Source organism: Bos grunniens, chromosome 4 (assembly GCF_055505025.1).
Source record: "Bos grunniens cultivar Pamir isolate PY7600 chromosome 4, Bosgru_T2T1.0, whole genome shotgun sequence".
NCBI lineage: Eukaryota > Metazoa > Chordata > Mammalia > Artiodactyla > Bovidae > Bos > Bos grunniens.
In genome coordinates this window covers 119,718,267-119,743,809 of record NC_141168.1, presented here as the reverse complement: position 1 = coordinate 119,743,809, position 25,543 = coordinate 119,718,267, and the positions used below count along the sequence as shown (strand labels likewise).

Sequence of the window (25,543 nt, the reverse complement as noted above, 5' to 3'; positions counted from 1 at the left end):
AGGAAAACTCAGGTAATTTCTAACTCAACCATATCTATTCCATAGTGTATATGGAACACAATGCTAGTTCTGCCTATCATTCTTTGCCAGAGTAGAAAACAGGTTCCAAATAAAATAGTCATAAACCCCAAAATAAGAATGAAATATTTAAAATTATAATTCACTTAACTAGTGAAAACCGAACACATTATCTTCTTTAGTTGGGAATTTGTAGTCATCTTTTGCATACTATATTTAGCCAACAACCAAATTTTAATTTTAATTAGCAGACATTAAAATATAATTAGCAAGTAACAGAATAACAAAGCTAGAAAAATTCATACATATCAAAGGAAGCAACATTTTTTTAGCCATAGCAAAAAGTGTTCTTGCATGAATTTAGGGACTCATGATGACCACTTCACCTTCCCCATATCCCCTTCCCAGGCAAATTTTATAGAAACAACATTGCTTTTTGACAAAAATGATGATGATACAGGAATGGCTGTCAAAACGAGAGCACGTAGATTCTCAGTCAAAAGATCCTCAAACCCCAATAAACACCTTATATAAAGGAACATAGCAAATTCCAACACAGCATACACATAACAAAATTAATTCATTTATCAGAGACCAATACAATTTTGAATATGCATTTTCCAGAAGGAAGCAGGGGGCAACAGAAGCCACCTGCAACTGTCAAGCCTGTGGAAGTGAAACAATGCATTACAAAATACCCACTATATAGGAATTGTAAGTGAAAAACAAATGTTTTATCCAAAAAGAAAGTTAGTTGATGGTTCAACATATAGATATTTATTTGTATATATTTATATAGAGAATGATAAAAATCAGCTTGCATGAGGCTCAGAGTCTATCTACTTTGAAGTTGTATCACACATACTATAAGCAATTACAGAATTTGTCATTTGTGTATACAAGAATTGCAAAATGACTTAAAATGCACTGAAATATATAATGCTTAAAATGTCTTCATATAAACCTCCCAGGATTTACAGGGATTGGCCATAATCAGCATTTGCCAGCATGGAATAAGAACTACAATCAAGAAAAAGGAGACAAGCCCAAGAAAAGGGGGAAAATTTTTAAAAAAATTCTCTTATTATTTCTTATTTAAAATTTTTATTTCTTATTTAAATTATTATTTCTTATTTAAAATAATGTTGTTGACTTGCAGTGTTGAAAGTTTTGTTCTTGCCCCCAGCCAGGAGTTTTGTTTGATGATAGTTTATGTTCTGTAGCCTTTTGATCTCTGCTTACTTTCTGCAGATAATGGGTCTTTAGCAGGAAATCAGTGGTGTCTGTGGTAAATATTCACTATACCGAGGACGGTCAGGCCAACCCCTGAGCAGTCAATGAGATGATGCTTTGAGTAGCCGAAAGAAAAGGAAAAATATAGATCTTGCTATTAGAAAATGTTCTATCACTTCACACTAATTCTCTTGAAATAAAAGATCAGTGATTTGCCCAAGAAAATGTTATGAACAAAGCGTGAGATAGCCTCTTCGTTTATGCTTCGGAAAGCAGGCGCTCCTTGTGTAGGTAATTAGAGTACAGTGGGTGCAGAGTGGTGCTTGGAGTTTAGGGTCAACTTTGCTGTCCGCTCCGTAGATTTTACAGGCGATTTGCTCTTTGCTTTAAGAAGAGAAAGTGATATTGGAAAAAAGTCAGCACTTTAGACTAAAGCAAAGCACCCTTCACAAAGCCACAGACAAGAAGCAGGACAGAAAGTCCATGGCTTGTAGCTATCCTCGCACCTGCGGAAGAAGTTATAAGATATTCGCTCATCTCGAAGATTTCCAATGCTCCTTATTAGGCTGTTTTAAACACATACATATATATATTTAATTAGCTCGCCAGCTTGGCTCTGGTGCCCATGAATGTCTTGGCATGCACTGCAAATAACAACACATACAAAGTATTTCAGTCCCAGGAAGTGGTCTTGTTTGCTTTGTCTGTTTTCAAACCATGCCATTTCATGGTTGGGAACACTGAGAGGAACAAATGCAGATACTTTTTTTCTCAAGCAATTCTATGAGGATTATTCCCTATAGTTATTTGGTTGTTCCTAAATGGGTGTCTAAAAACACATCCCCTGTTCTACCACTGCAAGCGTAAAACCACAGGAGGTGAAAACCAAACCAAGGGCAGCAGGCTTCTCAAGGGCAAGGAGAACAGGTTCTGGAGCGTGTGCATTTGGGCATCTGCTTTTAGAGGAAGAGCTTTTTCAACTTTTTATCCTTAAAATCTGAAGAAAATTTAGCACTATCAAGAACTGGACATGTTTGACAGCTCTCTGAGACTACATAAGGGAGGGAATGAAATTGTCCTTTTGCATTTTTCTTCACATATTTTATCCATGAATGTAAATGATATACCTTTACTAGTAATTATCATTATTGATAAGAAAACAAAAATGTGATGGACCTTAAAGCATTTCTTTTCTTTCTTCCTTTATTTTAATTCAAGAAAAGTTAAAAGGGTTTGAAGGGAGTGAAGGTAGGCAAATTCAATCTTTTGAATATTTCAGCTCCACATTGGTAGTGATAGAAATTAAGGTGAAAGCACACACTCTCAAAAAGTTACTGTAGAGTAAATATTTAGGGTTCTAAAGGGGTGGTTTAGCAGACTCACATTAATGTTTCTAGTTAGGTTACTTAAGTGTCACCATTGATTTGCCTTTGTTTAGGCGGTGAGTCATGTACTTAACACAGAAATCTATGACTCAAAACCCAAGGTCAGTGGTGGGTCTCTGGAGCATGTTGCTTCACTCAAGCTGGGTGACAAATGTTAAAAATGCAAAAGTAAAGGTACAGTCCACGTGTGGCTCTAAATATAAAGATTATACAAGGAAAATAGATACAATCCATGTAGAATCACTTGCATCAGAGCCAAAATTAAATATGTGCCCTTGTTATCTTTGAAGGGAGACTCTTTGACAGGAATTCATTTAATTAAAAGAAAGAAATTCATGTAATTAAAAGAAAGAAAGAAACAAAATGATTACATGACTCCTTAAATTGCCAGTAGTATTGGACACAAAGTATGTATGATACTGAATAAAGGTTTAAAAATGCTAAAAACAATAAAACCAAGGAAAATGATTAATTCTTCAAAAATGGTATTTTGTGAAATGTTTCCTTTTCAGTATAAGCATTGCAGATTGGCTCAAACTTGCTGAAACTGTGAATTATGTGCCTCTTTTCTCAACTAATCAACCCTTCACAGGAGATGTCCATCATTCCTGAGAATGATGAGATTCGAAGGGAACAGCTGCCATTCTGACACAACATTTTCTATTATACTGTGTCCAGTATGTGCAAATTAAAATTTACATGGGCAGTATAACTGCAAACAAACCCAATTATATACTGTACAGAATATGTTAAGGTTAATATTTTGAATTGCCATCAGATATGCAATAAACCACTGCAACACATAACGTTTTTTTCAGATTGTAATCATTCATCCACTTTAGGCACTTGCATTACTAGGATATTGTTCATTAAGTGAAATCTATTTCTGTCAAGCCAATTATGTTTTTTTTCCCCATACAGTAAATTCTACAACAAATCTGTTCTGTCATCAAATCACAGATTGTTTCTCTCTTCTTTCTAAAGGTTTTATTCATGTCTGGAAAGAAGGGATATGTGCTTATTCATCTTTGTAACCCCAAAGATTTCAACAGTGAAATCTGAGACTCGAAAATGATATACTGTGTCCTATGTAATTTTAAAAAATAATCATCATAGTCAATTTCATTTAGATGCACACTATTCTGAATATATAGGGCTTCCCAAGTGGCACTAGCGGTAAAGCCAATGCAGGAGACGTAAGAGATCTGGGTTCAATCCTTAGGTGGGGAAGATCCCCTGGAGGAGGACATGGCAACACACTCCAGTGCCTGGAAAATCCCATGGACAGAGGAGCCTGGAAAGCTATGGTCCCAAAGAGTCAGCCACAACTAAAACAACTTATCACACACAAGCACACATTCTGAATATAACATTATTGTCTTATCAAACATGCTATGGTTTATTCTAAAGAAAATTAAAAAAACAATACTTTTTTTATAAAGTGCAAACTTTGGCTACTCATTCTCTATTGTTGTTATTGTTTTGGAATGATGAGATTCAGGATTGCAATCAGGAGCCCTGACTTCTAATTTCCTCTGCAGTCACTCACTTCTGAAATCTCAAAAAATGTATTTATTTCTTTGATGTTTCCTAAAATGAGCATAACAATTGTTTGCATTTTATTGTTTTATATATGTTTTCTCATGAAGAGGCCAGAAATTGTATTAGGTCATCTGTTTTGCTTTATTTGGTTTCCTTTCGCTCTGTGCTCAAACCAAGCTAAGATGATCTGTTTTTCCCTAAAAATGATCATTCATTTAAGCAACTCTTCCCCTCATATAACCTGTATTCTGCTGTGTCTGTTCCCATTGAGCAGCTGTAAGCTCTTTCTCCTCTAATCTTCCTGGTGATTCTGGTTTTGCCTCTCTTATGGCCTTAACAGGGCTCACATTGACTTATAACTCATTATATTTGTATCTTACCCCACTGATTACACTATAAACTTATTAAAGGCAAGGATAAAATTTTAGGAATTTTTTTAATATTCTCAAATTGTAAAGCAATGCCTTGAGTCTTTAAACTTTTGCCCCCACCACAAAATACCCTGTAAAGAAGAAAGGGAGATGCTATTATCTAAATTATGGCTAGAAAATGTGCAGATAACATGCTTCGATGAGGAGCAGTCTAACAGAATCTGAAGATTTTTCTCTGATTCAGAATGTGATTTCATGATGTCCTTTGACTTCAGTGCAATAATGATGCCTTTCATTTGTTTTTATGTTTAAAGATTCCTCAGTGCTCTCTCAGGTGCAATTTCTCATGCCTTTGTAAGGTAGGGTGAAGAGGGATTTGCTCCATTTTGTAAATGGAAAAGTCTAAGAAGGCTTCTTAGAAGTCTCATGAGTACAGGCAAAATTTAGCTTTCTTCTTCAGTCCTTTTTGTTTCTGGTGATAGCGCATCACACTGCCCTCACTGGGATGTGGATAAACAAGACCGCTGCCCAAGACTGTGTCTGTGACAAATGAGTTTGGCCAATGAGAAATAGGAAAGAAAAAAGCTTCAGATATTTTATCTTCACTATGCATAACAATTATTTCAGAGAATAACAGAAAATTCCATCTACTTCTTTTATAAGAAACAAGACAAAATAAGAACCTATCACAACAACACGGAGTCGCGACCTTGGAATCCTTGGGGATCAGGTGGAGAAGGAACCATTTACCCACATTTTCAGTCACTGCCTTCCTCCTGCCTTGATTAACTCAGCACAGCGTCTGAACTGGAAAGCCTGCCTGGCCCTCATCTGTTTGCCAGATGGAAGGACTTGGCTCCCTTTTTGCACCTTCCTTTTTAGATGGTTCCTTCTGAACTGCCTTTTTTTTTTTCACCCCTCTCCATCTACAGCCATGAGGGTGGAAGACACTGGGCAGATTGAACAAAGCAGCATCCTCTCCTTCACAGCAAACTGGAAGATTCAGCACCTACCATGTGTCAGGGAATACATATACATGTGACATACAAATATTGTCTTAGTTTATCCTCTCATTAGGCCCATACAGTGAACACACAGATTAGGAAAATGTAATTCAGTGGCATATAATAACTCAATCTAGGTTACACAGTTAATAGATAATTAAACAAAGGCACAGAAAGGAGGGCACAGCAGTGCAGTCAGATCAACTCATAGTCTGGATGTGCTTTTTTCTGAAACCCCCTCAGGCATTGCAACCTTGCCTCACTGCCTCCACATATTAGATTAAGATGTGAAGCTATTATTTAAATGTACAATAATCTTTTCAGAGAAAATACAACTGGCTTTAGGGAAAAACATAAACTTTCCCTAAGACTGAACTGATAAGTATTGGATATGAAAACATCAGCTTCTTTGTTTTCCTAAACATTAATAACGTTTGTTTTGTGCCATACAGTATGCCAAATGTCTGATGATATAATATTATTTTGAAATTTTCTATTATAGTCTTTTAGATCTTAAAGTTTCCTCCAAATTAATTTAAATATTTGAATGAGATGTGGTCCCACCCTTATTCTTACATCTCCTCTTCTTTCTATGACCTCTTTTCTATACTTTTAATCTAAATTTGATAGCCTGGAACCAGGAAAAGTTAAGTTGATGTTCAAAGTACCACCATTAGTGGTGGGAAGAGAAAGACAACCAAAGTTTCTGGCCACCAGGAAAGATATGGGATATGGATATTTAATTCAGAGAAGTAAGTAGAACATTGAGACAACTATCTAGATAATTTATCACATCTAAATCTTGCCAGCTCTTTAAATATCCTCTTTCTCTGGGCTGGGATTGTCTTGATGGATTAATTTCCTATGTGAGGACAACTCTTGGTTTTGATATGGGGAAGAGTCGCAATTCAGGGCACCGATCTACAGATTTAGGTATAATCCTCATGGGTTCTTCTTCTTGTTTGAGTATCTAGTGGGATTAAAAGGAGCAAGAAAAGAGAAAGGACACGACTTATGTCCTGCTGTGGCTCTCTGATCTGGCTCCAGAATCTTAATTTTCTCAAAGTGAATATTAGTGATGCTTATCCCATGAACAAACTTAAAATGGAAATTTTCCAAAAATAAAAGAAGCAACACTGAAATAACTGTTTTGCCTGTGAAGAGGCCTAGGTTACAGACAGGCCTTGACTAACCTCTTTTTTATTATAGGTGTCAGCTTTACGATATGAAAGTAGCTGTGAGAAAATTTGAGCTACCTTTTAATGCAATTTTTATTCAGGTTTTCACATACTAAACCACGACTTAAGGGGAAGGGTCAAATAATAGGATGATTTTATCCTATAATTTTTTGAAAAGAGTATCTTTTTATTAGATTCCTATGGAACTAGTGCCAATTTCTTATAGAGATCCATTTTTTAAAAGAAATGTGCTTCATTTTGACCTAATACATAAATCGCCTATTTTGCCCAGGCATGTTGGCAGCAGCTGTTTAAATTTGTTTCCCGCTTTCCTTTAGTGAGCAGATTTACACCTCTATTCTAGTTATGAGGCCTCTTGTAGCTGAGGGAGACAAGCACAGCTGCCCATGTACACAAAGGTCTAGGTGACAAGGTGCAGGAGTGATACCCCATTCACAACAGAAGGTCCCAGACTTTTTTGTTTACAGCAGGCTTTTGGGGTTCCTACTTTCTACAGCAACTCAAGAATGGGCACAAAAGTGAAACTGCCTTCCGCCTGCTAGGACCACAGTGCATCTCAAAACAGCACATTTTCACTGTAATTGATTCATCCAAGTAAGAACTGATCCTGATGCATATAGGGTGATGATTAGGACAATAGTAGCTAATATTTCTTTACCTCTGACTGTGGTCCCAGGAGGCTGACACAATCATTCTGCTGATTAAGGAACTGAAACTGAGAGGGTTTATACAATACACTGTTTGCTCAGAGAGTAGGTGAAGGACTGCTACTCAGGAGTTCTGTCTGAGGCTAGAAACTGATTTGCATCTTAACAAATGTTTGTCTGAGCACTTAAAGAAGCACATTCAACTCAAGAATAATCTATGAGGACAACTGGTGCCAAGGTGGGATGGCTTTGCTGAGGGCCTGTGGGCCAGAGTTCTGATCCCATCACACTTACATTACTGTAAGGACAGTGTCCTAAGGGTGCCCCTAGCTTTTGCAATTTGCTTTATTTCAAGCACTGAGAGTTTAACCTATATGGATCTTTTAATGCAGATAGGATTCTGAATTCATACAGAAATGCTCTCTCAGACTTTTTTGAAGCATTCATATGAAATAAAACACGGTTAATATGTATACAATTTCCCAGAGTATTGACTTTCCTTGGCACCCCTGGTGACCATACCTCTGCTCATCACTTTGATCTCCTTCCAAATTGGGGGCTCAGTTAGTCATATTATAGAGAGGAAAAGTAACTGCATGAAATTTTATTTAAAGACTTTATATGTGCTTGATTTATTTTATCAATATAAATTTATCAAGATAACACCCATTATGTTTAGACAAATAAGAATAATTTGATGGTCAGATTCTCCAACCAGCTCCCAGGAAATTAGATATAATGCTCTTAATTTCAATGCTACTAGCAATTTCTAGGGACACCACTTTCACCATAGTGCTTTTAATATACATACACACATATGTGTACATGTGAGTTTTTTTGTCATAAGCTTCACAATTACACAAAACTTTTACTTTGCTTTTGTTTATTTGTTCAATGTATTTTCTTTGTTTTCTCTCTCAAGAGCTGTCTGACACTGGCTTATTTTTAAATTTGGGCAATTTCGAATATCTTTTCCTTATGACAAAAATAATAAATTATCAGTGTACAAATGTTATCAATACAAACAAAATAATCAGATAATTTGATGGGCATTTTCATATTATTTCTTGTTATTTTCTATGTGAATATCTCAGATTGACTTAAAATTTAGTATTCTTTATGTTTTCACTTTAAAGTTCTTTGTCCTGTATTTTTTCACATTATATTATATATTGGTTCTTTTCTAATTTCATTAAACTTTCTTTGAAGACATGATTCTAGAAGGTGCTTCCTATCCATTGTATGGTTTTGCCATGCTCACTGGGACACTTCTCTCCTACTGGTCCTTTGAGTATTTCCCATTGTGGGCAGAGCTCTGTGATATGCATTCCTGTTCACAGATCTGGGTCTGCCTCTTTCCTGAGCTCTTTGGATTTTCCTCCCAGAACATCATCTCAGGGCCAGCCTCAAGCCCTGAGACCAATCTTTCTTGCCAATTTCCCTCCAGAAAGGAAGTATCAATTCACCCTGCAAGCAATGATACAGCAGAATACCTGAGTCACTGTAACCTTGCTGGCATGTATTGATTATTAAGTGAAAGTGAAAGTTGCTCAGTTGTGTCCGACTCTTTACAACCCCATGGACTATACACTCCATGCAATTCTCCAGGCTAGAATACTGGAGTGGGTAGCCTTTCCCTTCTCCAGGGGATCCTCCCAACCCAGGGATCGAACCCAGGTCTCCCACATTGCAGGCAGATTCTTTACCAGCTGAGCCACATCTTTGCCAAATTACGTGTCAAATTTTCAAAATTGACTATGGATTTGACTGGGAATGCAACGAATCTACAAATACTTTTGAAAAACTTGACATATTTCCAGTACTGAGATTGTTCATCCCAAAACAGCGTATTTTCTCATTTATTCAACCCTAAACTCTTCTAACAAAGTGTTCTAATCATTTTTATATTTATACTATTTATTTGCTATTCCTTTAAAAAATTAGATATGTTATACCCTTTTCTTTTTACTATTGAGGATTATATATTATGCTGCAAATATTTTCTATCTGGTTATTGCTGTCATATGGAGAACTGATTTAGGTTTATATCTTTGCTTTGAGCTTATCAATATTGCTATGCTATGCTATTACATGATCACTTTTGATATCTCTAAGTCATTTAGAGTGGATTACATAATCATTTGCATTTCTAAAATGGACATTTTTCCCTTCTTTCCCTGAGTGTTAGACACAAATATTTCCTTGTCTGTTACACCACTTATTAGTTACACTTGATTTAATCAAACAAATGTTTTAAATTATTTATAGTACAATGTTATTTTCATTTGTATATTTTGTAACTTTAAACTTTCTTTAGTAATGTTAAACCGTCAGGCCTCTGATTTTATGCTAATCTTCCTGTGTCAAATTTCTCTTTTCTGCTCAGCTCTTAATTTAAGTTCATTTGGATATGTAGCCTAAATTGTACTCTTTTTTTTAAGTTTATTAAATAAATTCACCTTTAATTATTATCTTTTAATACATAAGATATTATTGTATTTTACTATTTTAGAGCCTTCTCTGTTTATATTTATGTTGCTTTATTGCCCTCTTTATGCATGGTTATTTCAGAGAACCAAAAAGTGACGACCTCACTCATGTGCCAGGTAATCTGATAGATGTTTAAAATATATCATGACGCAATGCTAAAATGTTATTTAGGGCACATGTGTCACTACCTCAATTTTATAGATAAAGACTCTGAGGTTCAGGGAGATTTGTATGCAGCTCACTCAACAAACACAGTATCTAGGAAACAATGTTATCTACTACTACTATGCCATTCTTATTATAAGGCTCTAAATCCATTTTGCTTTTCTCTCTTTTTAAAGCTTTTAATAATATTCTTGTTTATGTTTTCAGATGCACCTGTGGGGTTGCAAAGAGTCGGACATGACTCAGAGACTTTCATTTTCACTTTCCATAGTTATTTTGTGATTTTAAAAAATTTCTGAGGGTCTTTTCTGAAAGCTTGAATTTAATTACAATAGCACACAGTGTGTATAACTTCAGCTTCCATAAACACATTACTTATTCAGGTCACAGCTCAAAGTCCTAAAAATCCTTTGGAATTTTATTATTTTGTAACCAATAAAGTCAACCATCTAGTTATAACCTTGGTCAAGACAGTTGGTGGCTAATGTGGTATGATTATGTAGTGGACAATTTATCATTAATTAACGTCACTGTGACAGAAGAAAAAAAGGAAGCTCTGAAATTACGAATAAAAGGTAGTCAGGAACGAAGACCCATTCTCCCTTCTTTAGCTCATCACCTACACACAGCCAACTACTTGTCACTCACTTATCGAGAGTTGATCAGTGACATGCTCTCTATGTATATAATTTCATTTAATTCTCAAAACCATGAGGATCATTCCTATTTAATAACTGAGGAAGCAGAGGTACATGCAGCTGTGAGTGATGGACATGAGACAAGAACAGTCTAATAACTGTGCCCACCACCTCCCCTGGTGAGAGAACCAGCTGGTCTAAGAAGCATGTTCCCCTGGATTTCTGCCTCTTTGGCACAGATGTAAAGAAGCTGCCTGCCAATGACGGAGACGCAGGAAACGCCGGTTCGATCCCTGGGTCGGGAAGATCCCATGGAATAGGAAATGACAACCTACTCCAGTATTCTTGCTGGAAAATCCAATGGACAGAGGAGTCTGGCAGCCTACAGTCCATGGGCTCACAGTCAGACACGACTGAGCAACTGAGCACGCGCAGCTGAAATGCATACACCTGTCAGGCTATAGGTGGCAGCAGTGTTCCTTGGAAGAAGGAGCCCTTGCCTTTCTTGAGAATTCTCTCTATTTTGACCAACAGAGTGAGGTCTTTCCAGCACCTTCTCAACCCTTTGGTCATCTATCCAGATAAAGCTCCTCTGGCAGCTTCCTGAAACCTTAAGGAGAATGAAATCATTCGTGACAAGATCTTAAAACACTGGCAAATTCTGCTTCATGGCTCCTCAATCACAGAGCCCTAGTAATCACAAACGAACCTTGCAGAACACTTAAGTGTTCATGCATTGAAAAAACTCTTACAGCACAAAATGGAGCCTTGGTTTTACAGACCCAGCTAGTTACTGAATTTCAACCAGTTAAGTTAAATATAGTTTACAGGAGAATTTAGCCAGTACAGACTATTACTCTGCATAATTCAAACTCAAACATAGCTCCAGCAGATCCTTTGACCTGTATTATCCAAAGCATTGCCTCAAATCTATTTTTCATCTTATTCATGGCTGCTTGATTTACATAGCAGCCATTTAACTGATAGAATTACAATGATCAAATTAATTTAACCTGTGTAAGCAGCCAAGTTGGATCATTAAACCAAAATCAACATTGAGGTCTGGATTATACATGTGGCTCTCCACCTGGATGTCGTGCACCATTTCCTCATATTTTAACTCAGGAAAATAATCTCCAGAAAGACACTGAGCCCCTCATCTACCTCCCCTCACCAGCTCTGAAATCTGTTTTAAGATCATTTCTCTATTTGACCACTTTTGGAAAGCTGCTACATTTGTAAGCCAGAGAGGAGCTTCCGGAGCCCTTGGATTCTAGCAGCTGGAGCAGCAGCTGCCTCTCAATGCTCAGGTTCACATCATGTTGAAAACACAACAATCATATTTCTGAGTTCAGAGAATCAGTATTCCTGCTGAGCAACCACACATGGAAACATAACTACACCTTAACTATGGCCAGTTTTCTTATGAGTGCCAGCTTGAAGAGAACAGTTTCACAAAAGTCCAAAACAATACTGGAGAAAACAATAACAGAAGACCAGTTTCTAAAACTGTATTTTTTAGTTGCACACACATGCACACACATCTCATAGTACATAATGATTTTTTTTCTCTCACTCATAAGAACTTTTTAGAGAGAATGATTCTCATAATTAACTGCACATAAAAATGGGTATTTCTGCTTCTAGACTCAAGACATTTGTTCTGGGATATGAACTTTTTAATAAGCTTCCTTGTCAGTGTGGCACAGGACATCTGCACTTTGAAAAACACTGTTTAGGAGTCTTGATCGTTTTTGAAACAGAGGCAATGTAATCGATTTATGCAAATATAAGAACAAAGAAGACAAAAGCAAAGTTATATCTGCCCTCTCTCTCTTCATTTTCTCCCCAAACAAGACATCCACTTGTCCTAGACACTTACAGGAAGGCAAAAGAAGGGGTGATCGTTGTAGCCAAAAATTCATCTTTAGGGTGACTAGTATTTTGTCTGTGTGTCAGGTTTCCCAGAAAATGGGACTTCTACAACTGAAAGGAGGAACGCCCCAGGGAAAAGGATACAATGAGGACTTCAAAGTAAGTGTAAATAAGTTGCTGTGGAGACCTGAATGAGGAAACAGCCAATTCTGACTAAGACAACAGGAGAAAGTTTTATAAAAGAATCTGCATTTGAGTAGAGTCCAAAAAGAGGGAAAGAAAACGTCATTTTCAAAGTCACAGAGGTAAGAAATATCTGAAAACATTCAGGAAAGAGCAATTTAGAAGATTATGTGTGAGGGTTAGGAAATCAGGAGAAATAGCTTGGAAATGAGACCTTGAAAATCTGTGATGGTGCTTTGGAAACAATAATTATTTAATACTTATGTTCTATTGTGACGTGTTCCACATATTGAGATTATGAGCATATTCAAGATTTCCTCATTACCTGTGATGGTGTTATTAAGAGAACTGGGGAACACCAGAGGAAGAATATATATATATATATATATATATATATATATATATATATATATTTTTTTTTTTTTTTTTGGTGAGAAAGCTAAAATAATAAATTCAATTTTTGAATATTTAGGGATCTGATCTAAATATTTACTGCCATGAAACAAGCCACCCTAAAACCTAGTACCTTAAGACAACAATTTATTATTATGTCTCACAGGTCTGTGGGATGGTCACCTGGGGCTCAAGTCAAAGGCTGGCTGCCTTCAGTCAGCACCATGTTTCAAGGCAGTTGCACTTGGTGCTCAATGGCTGGCTCTAAGGCCACAGCAGAGGCTGCCTATTCTCTTGTAGGAAAGGTCTGGAATTGGCTGGTGAGGTATTACTCCTTCCTATCTCATTGTCATGGCAGTCACAGTCCAGTCCAGGCTCAGGGTGGGCACAAGAGGCACATGTGTCAACAGCTGCGGTCAACCACTGTGCAGGGGCTCTGCTCTGCACAGGGATCCTAGAACAGACATGGCGGTGGTGGTGGGGTTAATGGGGACAGCAGGAGCCCTGGTCTGGCTCTCCAGAGGGAAGTCAGGATCAGACTGTCAATTTGTTAGGGGAACCACTGACCAAAACTACCTGCCTTGGTCAGGCACAACAGTAATCACTTGTATTAGTTATCTTACAACCGGAAGTTCTGGTAAGGAATGTGGAACTAACAAGCTACCACCGACAGGAAGGATTTGGGAAAGGTCAAAAGAACAGAGGAGATATCAGTTCATATGCCAAATGACTCATTGGAAAAGACTCTGATGCTGGAGGGATTGGGGACAGGAGGAGAAGGGGACGACAGAGATGAGATGGCTGGATGGCATCACTGACTCGATGGACATAAGTCTGAGTGAACTCCAGGAGTTGGTGATGGACAGGGAGGCCTGGTGTGCTGCGATTCATGGGGTCACAAAGAGTCGGACACAACTGAGCGACTGATCTGATCTGAACTGATGCCCAATCTATGAGGTCCTACCACCTCCCAGAATCCTCCTCGCTGGAATCCATCTTGGCTGAGTGATGTGCAAGCCACCGGCAAGGACCCCGAGTCACCAAATATGGGCCAAACAGGATGATTGGCCACAGACAAGCCGGCAACTAACCCCATTACCATAAGCCCAAGACTGCAAGTCATGTGGCAGACCTTCTCCTGGGTTCTCATACCTCACTGCTCTCCACCCAGGTGCCCCTTCCCAATAAAGTCTCTTGCTTTGTCAGCACTTGTGTCTCCTCAGACAATTCATTTCAGAGTGTTAGAGAAAAGCCCACTCTCAGGCCCTGGAAGGGGTTCTCTTTTTTGCAACAGACTGAGAAATTTTCTGAGGAAAACTTAGTAGTTGAAACCATAGAAATGGATGATACTGGAACACTGAGAATGGGAAAAGAACTACATTTAAGAGAGGAATTTAGTTGGAGAAGTCCACAGAGAGAAAGGGGAATGCTAACAGTCAACTTGAAGGGGCCAGAGGGGAGTTCAGGACACCAGCAGCTGAGGGGTGGGGCTGTGGGTGTGACCTTTAGGGGTGTAGCTGCCAGGCTGGGGTGGGACTGGGCCAGGCTGCGTTCACACCTTCATTGGCTTGTTGGCAAGGGGGTGTGTGGAGAGGGGATCCATAGAAGAGAGTATAGACTGGGTGGGGAAGGACAAAAGTAGGAAACTGGGGTGGTGGTGGATGGAGGGGAGGTTTGGCTTTTGTATGAAGTAGATGTTGTCCATGAGACAGAAAGAAATGAGTAGAGAATGATGTAGTTTATTGAGGTACTTGGGGATCTGTTCTCAGTGCTGCTGCTGCTGCTGCTAAGTCGCTTCAGTCCTGTCCGCTCTGTGCAACCCCATAGACGGTAGCCCACCAGACTCCCCTGTCCCTGGGGTTCTCCAGGCAAGAACACTGGAATGGGTTGCCGTTTCCTTCTCCAATGCATGAAAGTGAAAAGTGAAAGTGAAGTCGTTCAGTTGTGTCAGACTCTTCGAGACTCCATGGACTGCAGCCTACCAGACTCCTCTGTCCATGGTATTTTCCAGGCAAGAGTACTGGAGTGGGGTGCCATTGCCTTCTCTGGTTCTCAGTGCAGATGGAACTAAACCAGTTCATGCTAGAATCAGGACTTGTTACCCTCAGAACACCTGTAGGACATTCTAAATGTTAGTTATGGCTACAAAGATTGGAGAAGAGAAAAACCTAAGGAACTGCAAAAGCCAAGTTCTATTTATTTGCTTTATGATTTTTCTTCAGTATTTTGGTTCTAATTGTGGATTATCAAATGTAGGTAGAATTAAAAGAATTAAAAATAAACACCATAAAGATACAGCTCAATTGGATAGTTACATGTGCATTAGCTTTTGAAAAAAATATCTGGTAAAGTAGCTATATATTTTGTGATATACAGATAATAAAAGACTATTTTTCCATATTTTTAACATAAATTTCTGCTCTAGGAAAATTGAGTAATTTGAATGTTATAATATATATTCAGAGTTATTTTCAGCTAATACTTTTCCTTCAAAGAGAGACAGAACTACTTTGACAGAAAGAAGTATGAATTAGGAACTGAGTATTTCAAAATAAATAGTTCAGTCAACTAAGTAAAAACTGTGATGAAAATAAAAGGCCAACAGCCCAGCTTTTGGTAACAGGTTGGTATTATAGTGTCACAGACACCATGGATGACACATGCCTTCCTATATCAAGTGAAAAAACAAAAGGCTAATATAACTCTTGGTCTGTAAAGGCAAGATTTCACTTATTTTGTCTTCATCATATCTTGCCTTTAATAAAACAGGAAAGCAAAGATGCGTGGTCAGTGTAATTTACAAATATTTTGTTTTCTCACAAATGAAAATATAAAAACGATTAACTCTTTGAAGAATGGAAGTATGTCTTCCATTTTTGTATCATTGTGCTTGGCATACAAGTTCTCAAAAGGATGGAGAGTGAATAAATGAAGCATGGGTATTGAAATCAGCTTTATTTGAATATAACCTGAAAAATCATAAAGCGAAATTACAAATCAGGATGTGGGTGTTAGAGGAAAGATGATATAGATATTTAACCCCAAAACTGTATCTTATGCAATAATTGTGCAAGCACAGAGACTTACACATGAATAAAATGAGTGGCTGGGCCACCATAGCTTCTGCACTAGAAGTTAGAAAATGTTAAATGTATATAAAATATTTTCCAGTATTCAACCATAGAAGAAAATTGAAATGAAAATTTTTACTGTGTTTCAGATTAACCTTTGCTACTGCTGATAATTTTTAATGGAAATAGCTTTGGATGAATACAGGCTTGCATAAGCAGTACACCCTGTTCCTTTAGAAGAAGCAATGGGTGAGGCTGATGATGGGTGGAAAATGAGTGGTGATTTCTCTTTGAAATTTGTTAGATTTGTATAGCCTTTGCCACTTAGCACCAATCAGACTAAGAAAAAGATATTAAAATAAAATGAATCTTTTTAGAGTATATTATTCAATCCAAAATGTAAAGAATTTAGAAATATGCTTAGAATCCTTCATCTGGGATAAGTAATCTGATTCCACAAAATGGATTTATGATTTCTAGCGTGGAATATTCTATGCAGGCTAATAACTTCAGTTCCATGATTTGGAGTCCTCATCAGTTAGGCTGTAAATTGTCTGCTGAATGGCCTCTGAAATTTTGCATATAGCATTTAGGTTCTTATTTTGACAGTGAGAAAGGGACGAAGACAATGTCTCCAAAAGTATAAAATCTTTACCAAATAATGGCTAAAAAAATTTCTACCATTAGGTGTGTGTGTGTGCATGTGTGTGTATATGTGTGTGTGTACACATGTGTATATATTTTTTAACTTGGTTTTTTCCTTTGGGGGACAAAAGAGATGATAAAGAAGAAAATGAGACAAAGTCACACAAATATGGCTTCAGAGAAGCTGTCTCCTTTCAGCATGGCATAAGGTGCCGTAAGCAAGACATGCTGGGATAGCTGCTTACCTACATCATAGGGACCCTTAGTCAAGCTCACAACAAATAGTCTACATTAGCATATGAAGCCTAAGGAGTGGGTGGGATATATTATTTTTAATATATCTAGGGTGGGATATATTATTTTTAAAATATTGTTTATAAATAAGTATTTAAAGATATACACATGCACACACATGGGCTTCCCAGATGTCTCAGTGGTAAAGAATCTACCTGCCAATGCAGGAGGCACAGGAGACACAGATTTGAACCCTGGGCTGGGAAGATCCCCTGGAGAAAGGGAAGAAATAGCAACCCACTCCAGTATTCTTGCCTGGAATATTCCATGGACAGAAGAGCCTGGCAGGCTACAGTCCATGAGGTCTCGAGTTGGACGTGACTGATAAATATATATATATATGTCCATATTTTTTAATTTTTACATATAAATGTAAAAATATATTTAAATGTTTATTTATATATAAATCATCCTGATAAAATGATGAAATTTTAAAAATCTAGTAGCTAAAAAGAATTTGAATGTTAGCAATATAATTTTCTATTACAATAGTAGTATCAATAATTCTTCAATGATAAACTATAAAGAAACAAACTCAAAACTGAGAAATTCAATATTTTATGCTCCCTTCATCCTAAAATACTGCATCAAGCATTTGAACAGGATGCAGAACAGTCTAGGGTAGTGTAAGGTACTGCTCATTCCATGCCAAGGTTAAAACTTCAGTGAGTTTCCATTGGCTGAATCAGTGCATAAATTAATGCTATTCAGAACAGCTTTAACTTGTACAGCTGACTTAGGAAATGTGTGACTAAGCTTCTAAATTGGCATCGAAGCCACATTGACAGGAGCTGCCTTATCACTGTACCACTTTCTGCCTTTCACCCCGCCTTACTTCCTCCTATTACCATAATTACTTTCATCACAGGCAGCTGAAGTTTCTCCTTCAAAACAGAAGCCCTTGGTAACTGGTCCTGCTTAAAGCTATGAGTCTCTGAAAATGTGGTGTGTCTCTTTCATTTACATGATGATGAAGTGAAAGTCTCTTAATTTGGGTCATTATCAACACATAAATCTGTAGAGAAAATGAACATGTATTTACAATGCAACCAAATGCACATGATTTATTGTGCTTATAGTGTGTAAATACAGAAGGAAAAGAAGTCCAGCCCTCAGATTCCCTGGACATGAGGCACTGCCAGCAACTAATGGGGCAATTCACACCTTCAGGAAAGGTCAGCCCCTGGCTCTCATAGCTCATCCTCATTTTAACTGAACTTGCTCTCTAATTTTAGAGAAACCGTCACACGTAAATCTGTCTACACTGACCCATCTTCCTGTGGAGGGTTTGTGAATGGTAAAATGGGTTTCCATACCTGATTGTGGACTTTGTTTGGGGATTTTGGCTACCTCTTGAGGGCTGGAAGTGGAGGGCACTCGCTGGTTGGCAGAGCTGTGCATACTGCTGGGAGCTGCCACGGAGACATTCTTGCGAGGTTTCATATCCTGCAGCCACATGGGTGAGGCCTCGAAGGCCTGCATCCTCCGGGCGTGGCTGTTGGCGTTGACTTTTAGGTAGGCCTGGGCTTTGTGTTCCTGAAGCTCTCCATAATTGGCGTCGGTCACCCTGCACTCATATAAGCCTTCATCCTTTTTCCTCACTTTGGAAATCTGAAGCTTGTGAGAGATGTCATTGCCTTGGACTTTCACTGTCTGAAAAATTGTAGGTAAAAAAAACAAAGTGCTACATCAAGTGATTTGGTTTCCATATCTTGTCCTGAGCTTGCTAAGGTTGGAAAATTAAAAGGTCTTAATGGCCTCACAGCCACAGTCAGAAAGCTTTTTATTTCCTCAGCAGTCTAATTAGAAGATCTTACTTATCTTATTCTATTAACACCTAGATTCACAAGATCATGGAAACATGAGTTTAGTCCAGCTGAACCAGATTCCATAAGCCACATGGTTGGCATTTGGTACCAGCTCTACCATGATTCCATCAGGGGACTGGCCTCTGCCAGGTGAGCTCAACTGAATGAAGCAGAACCTAATGCGTGCATAGTTTACAAAGCCTCTCTTCTTCACTGTAGGCTACCTACCACTCTGAGAGATCACAAAAACATGCTGTTGGTCACAGCTGAGTTTAAGTGGGAATGTGCTTTTAATCCCCACTTCAGGATGATTACTAAACGGACTGGCAAAATAGACTTGGATAGTAAAGTTTTTACTCCAGCTGTTGGTGCAGTCTGACCTATAGTCATGGGGTGGCAAGACTCAGGGAGCAAATGAATATCACCTGAAATCCTATGACTCGGAATACATGCCCCTGCTACCACAGGGTCTGTGTGCTGTTGGAACTTGAGATGCCATTAATTAAACACTGCTTTGATTTTCAAAATAGAAACTGACTCTCACTTCTGATATTGTTTATACCAGATTAACACCAAGAATATATATATGGTAATATATAATATACAAAATTCTACATAATATGCAATAGATCTGTAAGCATTTTTATCAGAAGAGGTAGATTTGATATACATCATATTATCATATTATCCATGACTGACAACGATGGACTTCATATGACACTCAAGATCTGGATTTGGATAATTTCCAAATTAATTTCAAAAGACAGAGAAGAGAAGTGAGAAGGCAAAAAGTTATTCCTGTACTGGGCATTACACTTTCAAACAGTCATAAATAATTTAGAAAATCTGGGAAGTGTTCATCTGGTTTTTACATATAGAACTGTATATATAAACAGTTTTCAACATCTGAACCATAACCATAAGTATGCATTTATGTACATGAAAATTACATACAAATATTATTAAGACTGTAAAACTAATGGGAAATAGTAGTTTCAAATATATTTTCAACTGGGTGTCCTGATAATGTTGGGGTAGTCAGAGTGCTTATATATTGTTATTATTCCATTTTATAATATACTGAGGCTTAGGGGGTTTGGGTCAGTGCTTGTCAATGTTGACTATACACTAGAATCATCTGAGGAGGTTCAGAAAATACTCTCATTTGGATTAATGCAGAAACACTCTGCATCTTTCCAGGGCAAAGCTCATACTGTATTTTGTAAAAACTCACCTGGGAATTAAAATTAACTGCTGGCTTAGGATCTATGTTCAAGGTCACATACCAGGTGAACTGGGAACACACTGCTTTCTACTTCTGTGTTTAGAGCTCTTTCCAGTTGACTAGATTGTATGAACTCTGGGCATTGATAATGCTGTTAGCAGTTGTGTGCATGACTATGCAACTAACTGCATGTTTCTCTAGCTCAAAATGTGTGAGGCTGCTTTACCACCTGTCTTTGGAGGATTGGGGTATGGGTGAAAAATGAAAGATGAATAGGAAATAAACAATCTATCTAATTATATGTGTATATATAAATGAACATTTAAGAAAAACATCATTAATTACTGATCTTACCAATAAAGCTTTTCTAGCACTGTTGGAAAACAACAGATTCTGTGATATAAGAATAATTAAATTGAAAGAATCTAAAAAGTCAGTGAGTTTATGAAAAGAAATTGGGAGTTTCTGGTTTGTATCTTATTTTTGATATTTTCTTCCATGCTGAGATTATATATTTAGATTAGAGAATTTGATTTTATTAGCATATTTTTACATTACTATGATGTAACCCCAATATTCTATTACTTTATATGTGCTTAAAATAGCCTCAGAATACATTTCCTTTTAAAATGTGATTTTCAGATTCCTTATACACATATTACTTCTAGTAATGGAAAGTTGTTTACTAATTATCAACAAACTAAATAATTCTATTAGTATAAAGTGATTCTAGATGGCTTCCTCTGAGGTATAGTAAATTTTCTAATTTCAGACAATTATGAGCAGTAATAACCAGCAGAGTAGAAACACATCTCTGTATTTTCAACAGGTTAACCTCCTCTAACAATGCTTTTATATTTATATTGGCTTTTGGTCTTATATTACATGATTTTGAACACTGGCATTAGAAATGCCAATGCCATTTAAAGTTGAGTTATTTTAATTACAACTTCAACTCCCTGTTGGACGCTTTAATTTTTTTTTCTGCCTGGGAAGATTTTCATCTTTTACTTGCTATTGAAGGATAATTATTGGTATAAATAAATTATTAGTATTGCTGCCTTTTACTGTTATAGTTAATAAAAGCAAGAAAGTGTCACATTCCTCTTTGGGTGAAAAATGATTCCCAAGTAATTTTTCAAATATTTATACCATTATGATAAATAATTTTATTGTATGAATTCTAAATCTGCTTCAATGTGTTTGTACCCAGTGAGGTAAGGTAAGACAGAGCCAGAGGGCTCTTGTCCCGCGTGTGCAAATTTCCTCTATTGGGAACAGTAAGTATAAACATTTTTGAAAACCGAAATTCACTAACTGGTGCCCCGGCCCGAGTGCAGCAGTTGCATTGACACTCACGCTGATCTTGGTCCCATCTCCGTCAGGGTCCCGGTCTGGCAGCAGCTCAGCCTACGGGGAGGAACGGGGAGCGGGGCATACGGATGCTCAGACCTCGCCCAGCCGGAGCCCTCCACAGGGCAAACCCGGAGGGAGGGGCGCTGCCCTACCCACCAGGGGACCAATCCCTGTGGCTGTGCTTGGGGACTCGGGAGCGGGAGCGGGGATTAGGGGACAGGGAACTCTGCGGGTGGGGCGGGGGGTGAGGAATCTTCGAGGGCGTGCTCGGACTCTGGGGACTGGGACTGGCAAACTCGAGGAGCTGCATTCGGGTCAGTGCCCGGGGTGCGGGAGTCTGCGGGGGATGGGAGACCTGGGATCTCGGTGACTGCATTCTGTCATTCCCTGCTGTCACTCCTACAGACCTTCACTCACCCCCGCACATCTGCAGCCTCTTTTGCAGAACTACCTCCTTCTCTGTTCAGACCCTCGTTTCTCTACCCGCCCCCTCTCCTCTCCTCCCCTCCCCACCCCCTCTCCACTGGGGTTCCTCCGTCACTCCCCATTCCCTTTTTTCCGTCACCCCGTCTCTCCTTTCCCCATCTCCATCCTCCCTCCTCGGTCTCTTCCCACCTCCTCTATCCCCTTCCATTCCCCCTCCTCTGTCTCTCCTCCTGTTCAGTCTCCCCCTCCTCTCCATCTCTCTCCCCGCTCCTTCCCTCTGCGTCTGGCAGAGGTGGTAAGAACGCAAGGGGGTGGGGGTGGGGGTGATGGAAAAACCGACAGAATTTGTCCCCATCCCACCATACTGAAGGGATAGCGAGTGTCCGGGGATGTATCGACGCAGCAGTGCCATCTAGGGCTGCTGACAATGTCCAGTACTAAAAGGAGGAGTCTATTCCCAGTTCTTAACCGGGAAAGACTAGACAACCTGCTTTCCCTTGGTTTTAACGCGGTGTCGCCAGGACAGGGTTCACCCCCTTGCATCCCTAGGCGTCATCCTTGCCGCCAGGTGAGCCACGGGTGTTCCCAGGGGCGCCCCAACACAATCTTGGCCGAGATTCCGGCTGGACACTCAGGAGTCTAAGTCAGTGAGTGGGCCGGACACGAAGCAGGCAATTCGGGCGACGCAACTCTGCTACCTGTGCCCCGGCCACATCGGCCCCAGGCTCCAGGTCCTCCGGCCCCCGCAGGAACCACCACTGGATCTCCAGGTACACCGAGGCAGAGCCGCTCTGGAAAGCGCAGGACATCTCCACATTCTGCCCCTCGGTTGCTGTCACATTCCGCGGAAACTCGGTAAATTTTGCTGCAAAACAAACGCACCCTTTTGGAATACGCACTCCACTCTTGACAGCATCTCTTGTGAGCTCACTACATTTTCCTGGGTCTTTAAAAAAAAAAAAAAAAAAAAACCCTCTATGATATCCCAGAGGCTCCTTCCACCGTTTTCCTTGGCCTCTTTCTTGTCTTATTTTTGGTATCAAGCCTAAATCATTTTGTTGTTGATCAAATCCAGATAATAGAAAGGTTAACAAGCTTTCCAATAACTCCCCTCTGCTAGCCAGGCTGCTCATAGTTAGATACAAATACCTTTTGTCAGACTGCAGTATTCCCCAAAACTTACTGAGGGATTCAGGGAAGTACATTTTACACATATCTGTCAAGCTGGTACATGAAGAGAGCCTCTTATGTCCAGATTTCTGAACAATCTGTGACTAACTGGATGTTCCATGAAATAGAGAAAAGATCACGATTATCTGTCAAAATTTACATTCCTGATATATATCACAACACATTAGCAGTTGTGATTGGAGGGCTACAGCATTGAAACAAGTTGCACACTTTTTTAAGCTGTGTATATTTCTTTCTTTCTTTCCAAATTAACCTTCATATCTGTTCCCAACAAGCTTTTGTATTGTAAATTGTCATACATCATGGGATGTAAGAATCACACACCTGGGCTTGGTTCAGATTAAAGATTGTTATAAAGTCACTAGAGACTTTTTTTTTTAGCCTTTTCATTACAAATCTTGATACTGCTAGTTTGCAAGATTCATGGAGCTATGGTGAAACTCACAAAAATATGTTTCCTCTCTCCCAAAGGCACTTCCCTAACACGGAATGCGTTGGATGGTTTTTCTTATCTTGTCTAAGAGACACTCTGAGAAAGGCTGATGATTCCTTAAAAGTCTAGGACAGATTTGTAGCTTAAGGAAGTGTACAGCTACAATGCGTACTCATGGGGAGGAGGACTGGGGGGCTGCAGGGTCGATTTAGGGTGGATGCACTTTGCCCCCACTTTTTAAAGCAAAGCGCCATCAGTGTCTCTTTTAAAAATTTATAAAATCCCAACATGATCTCTACTGAAATAGAACTGTATTTATACTTAGAGGAAACGGGAGATGTTAAGAAGACATTCTGATCTTAAAAGGACTTTTCCGTTGATGGCATTTCTGTCTGCAGAAGTGATGCAGTCTTCTGGCAGCAGAGATGTGATCTGTTCATGGTGCTGAAATGATCACTGCAGCCTGCGAAGTCCTGAACAACTGGATTCAGCAGGCTGCTGCTGCTTGTAATGCAAGTCGTGCCTTTTTATGGGTCCTCAGAGGAGTCTGTCCTTTGATAAACACACACGCAAACGAAGTCACACGGACACAGAAAAAGGAAACTCTAAACCCATACTGCCTACATAGAGGAGGGCTCGCCATGGAGAGACCCCCATGCTCAGCTCTGTTTGCGAAAATAATGTATGCAAGAGTCGTTACCCTGTGCATGCACATAGAGGGAACACACACACACACACACACTCATAGCTCTCTGTTTGTGCTCACCGAGGAACCCACCTCGTTGTCAGTAACCAACTGTATTTTCTCTCAAATCTAGCTGGGCTACCATTAATAAACTTTAAAGAAAAATGCCAAACAGAACACTATTCATTGTTACTTGCTAAGAACCTGACTACATCTGCCTGGCCGTTCTTTGAACGCAAAGACACACACACACACACACACACACACACACACACACACACACACACACACCGCGAGCAAATGTATACTTGCCAGTGAGCACAGACTTACCTTGAGAAGAAAGCCCTTGCTGTACATATAAAACGGAAAAGAACACAAATCCAACATATGCCAAAAAGATCCCCATCATTCCAAAAAGTGTAAGGTTGGCGGGGTGTGGGGGGGGGAGGTCACATGGGTGTATCCAACAGCCAAAAAGCTTCACAAGAAAGGAATGCCACTGTCCGGCAGGCTTGGTCTCAGCGCCCAGGGTGTGGAGCTGCGAACATCCCGCCCCTCGCCTGCTTGGACTGCTCTGGGGACCCGGAGCGGGGACTGGGAGTTGGCGGCGCGGTCGAGGGCTGGATACTGGGCTCGGCTCTGGCGGGCTGCGCTTACACACCCGGACCTCGGCGCGGAGTAGTGCTCGCCGCTCGGCTGCCCGCCTTCCGCTTCCTGCGGCGGGTCCGGCGTCAGCCCGCGGTGCGGGGTGCGGGGCGCGGGGCGCGGGACGCGGGGCGCGGGGCGCGGGGACGGCGCGGGGCGGGGGCCTCGCGGACTCGCGCCCTCTCCGCTCTTCGCGCCGCGGCGCCGTTAACTCCGTGCGCGCCGGGCCGCGTTCGGTCTACGCCTGAGTTCCGGAGAGCGGCGGCAGCGGTCCGTCCCCAGGCGCTGCTTCCGGCCAACTGATCCTCTCCCGCCTCAGTGAGTCCCGGCGCGCGGACTGCGGCGGGGCTACGAGGACGGGGCCGGGGCCGCGGGCGGGAGGATGGGGCTCGCCGGGAAGGAGAGGGACGGGACTAGGCGAAGACACTGCGCCGGGGCGACGAAAACAGCCATTGGAGGGAGATGTCGCTTAACCAGTTATTAACTGCTCTAACTAGGAAGAGCGCAAGCTATTATTTCACACGGATTTATTGCTGAGCAACCTCGCGCGGAAGAGAAGCGGCTCCTGCAGGGACCGTATCACTCTTGCTGGTGAATGGAAGAGATGAAAAGTACAAAAAG

The 25,543-nt window shown here is 39.9% G+C and overlaps 1 protein-coding gene across 9 annotated transcripts; it reads right to left on the bottom strand.

Annotated features, from left to right (window-relative positions):
• Positions 1–233: 233 nt before the first annotated feature.
• VSTM2A (V-set and transmembrane domain containing 2A) lies at positions 234–25,083 on the bottom strand. 9 transcript variants are annotated; one of them, XM_086398635.1, is made up of 6 exons: positions 24,608–25,042; positions 23,152–23,236; positions 22,667–22,833; positions 21,546–21,596; positions 18,470–18,806; positions 234–1,895 (listed from the first exon to the last, which is right to left on the bottom strand). In XM_086398635.1, exons 1-6 carry the CDS (start codon positions 24,662–24,664, stop codon positions 1,849–1,851), a joined length of 744 nt encoding a protein of 247 aa, XP_086254761.1. In that variant the 5' UTR covers positions 24,665–25,042; the 3' UTR covers positions 234–1,848. The 9 variants fall into 9 exon arrangements, with proteins under 9 accessions (XP_086254761.1, XP_086254759.1, XP_086254758.1 ...); XM_086398633.1 differs by having other exon boundaries at positions 234–1,757; XM_086398632.1 differs by having other exon boundaries at positions 234–1,635.
• Between the last annotated feature and the right edge of the window lie 460 nt (positions 25,084–25,543).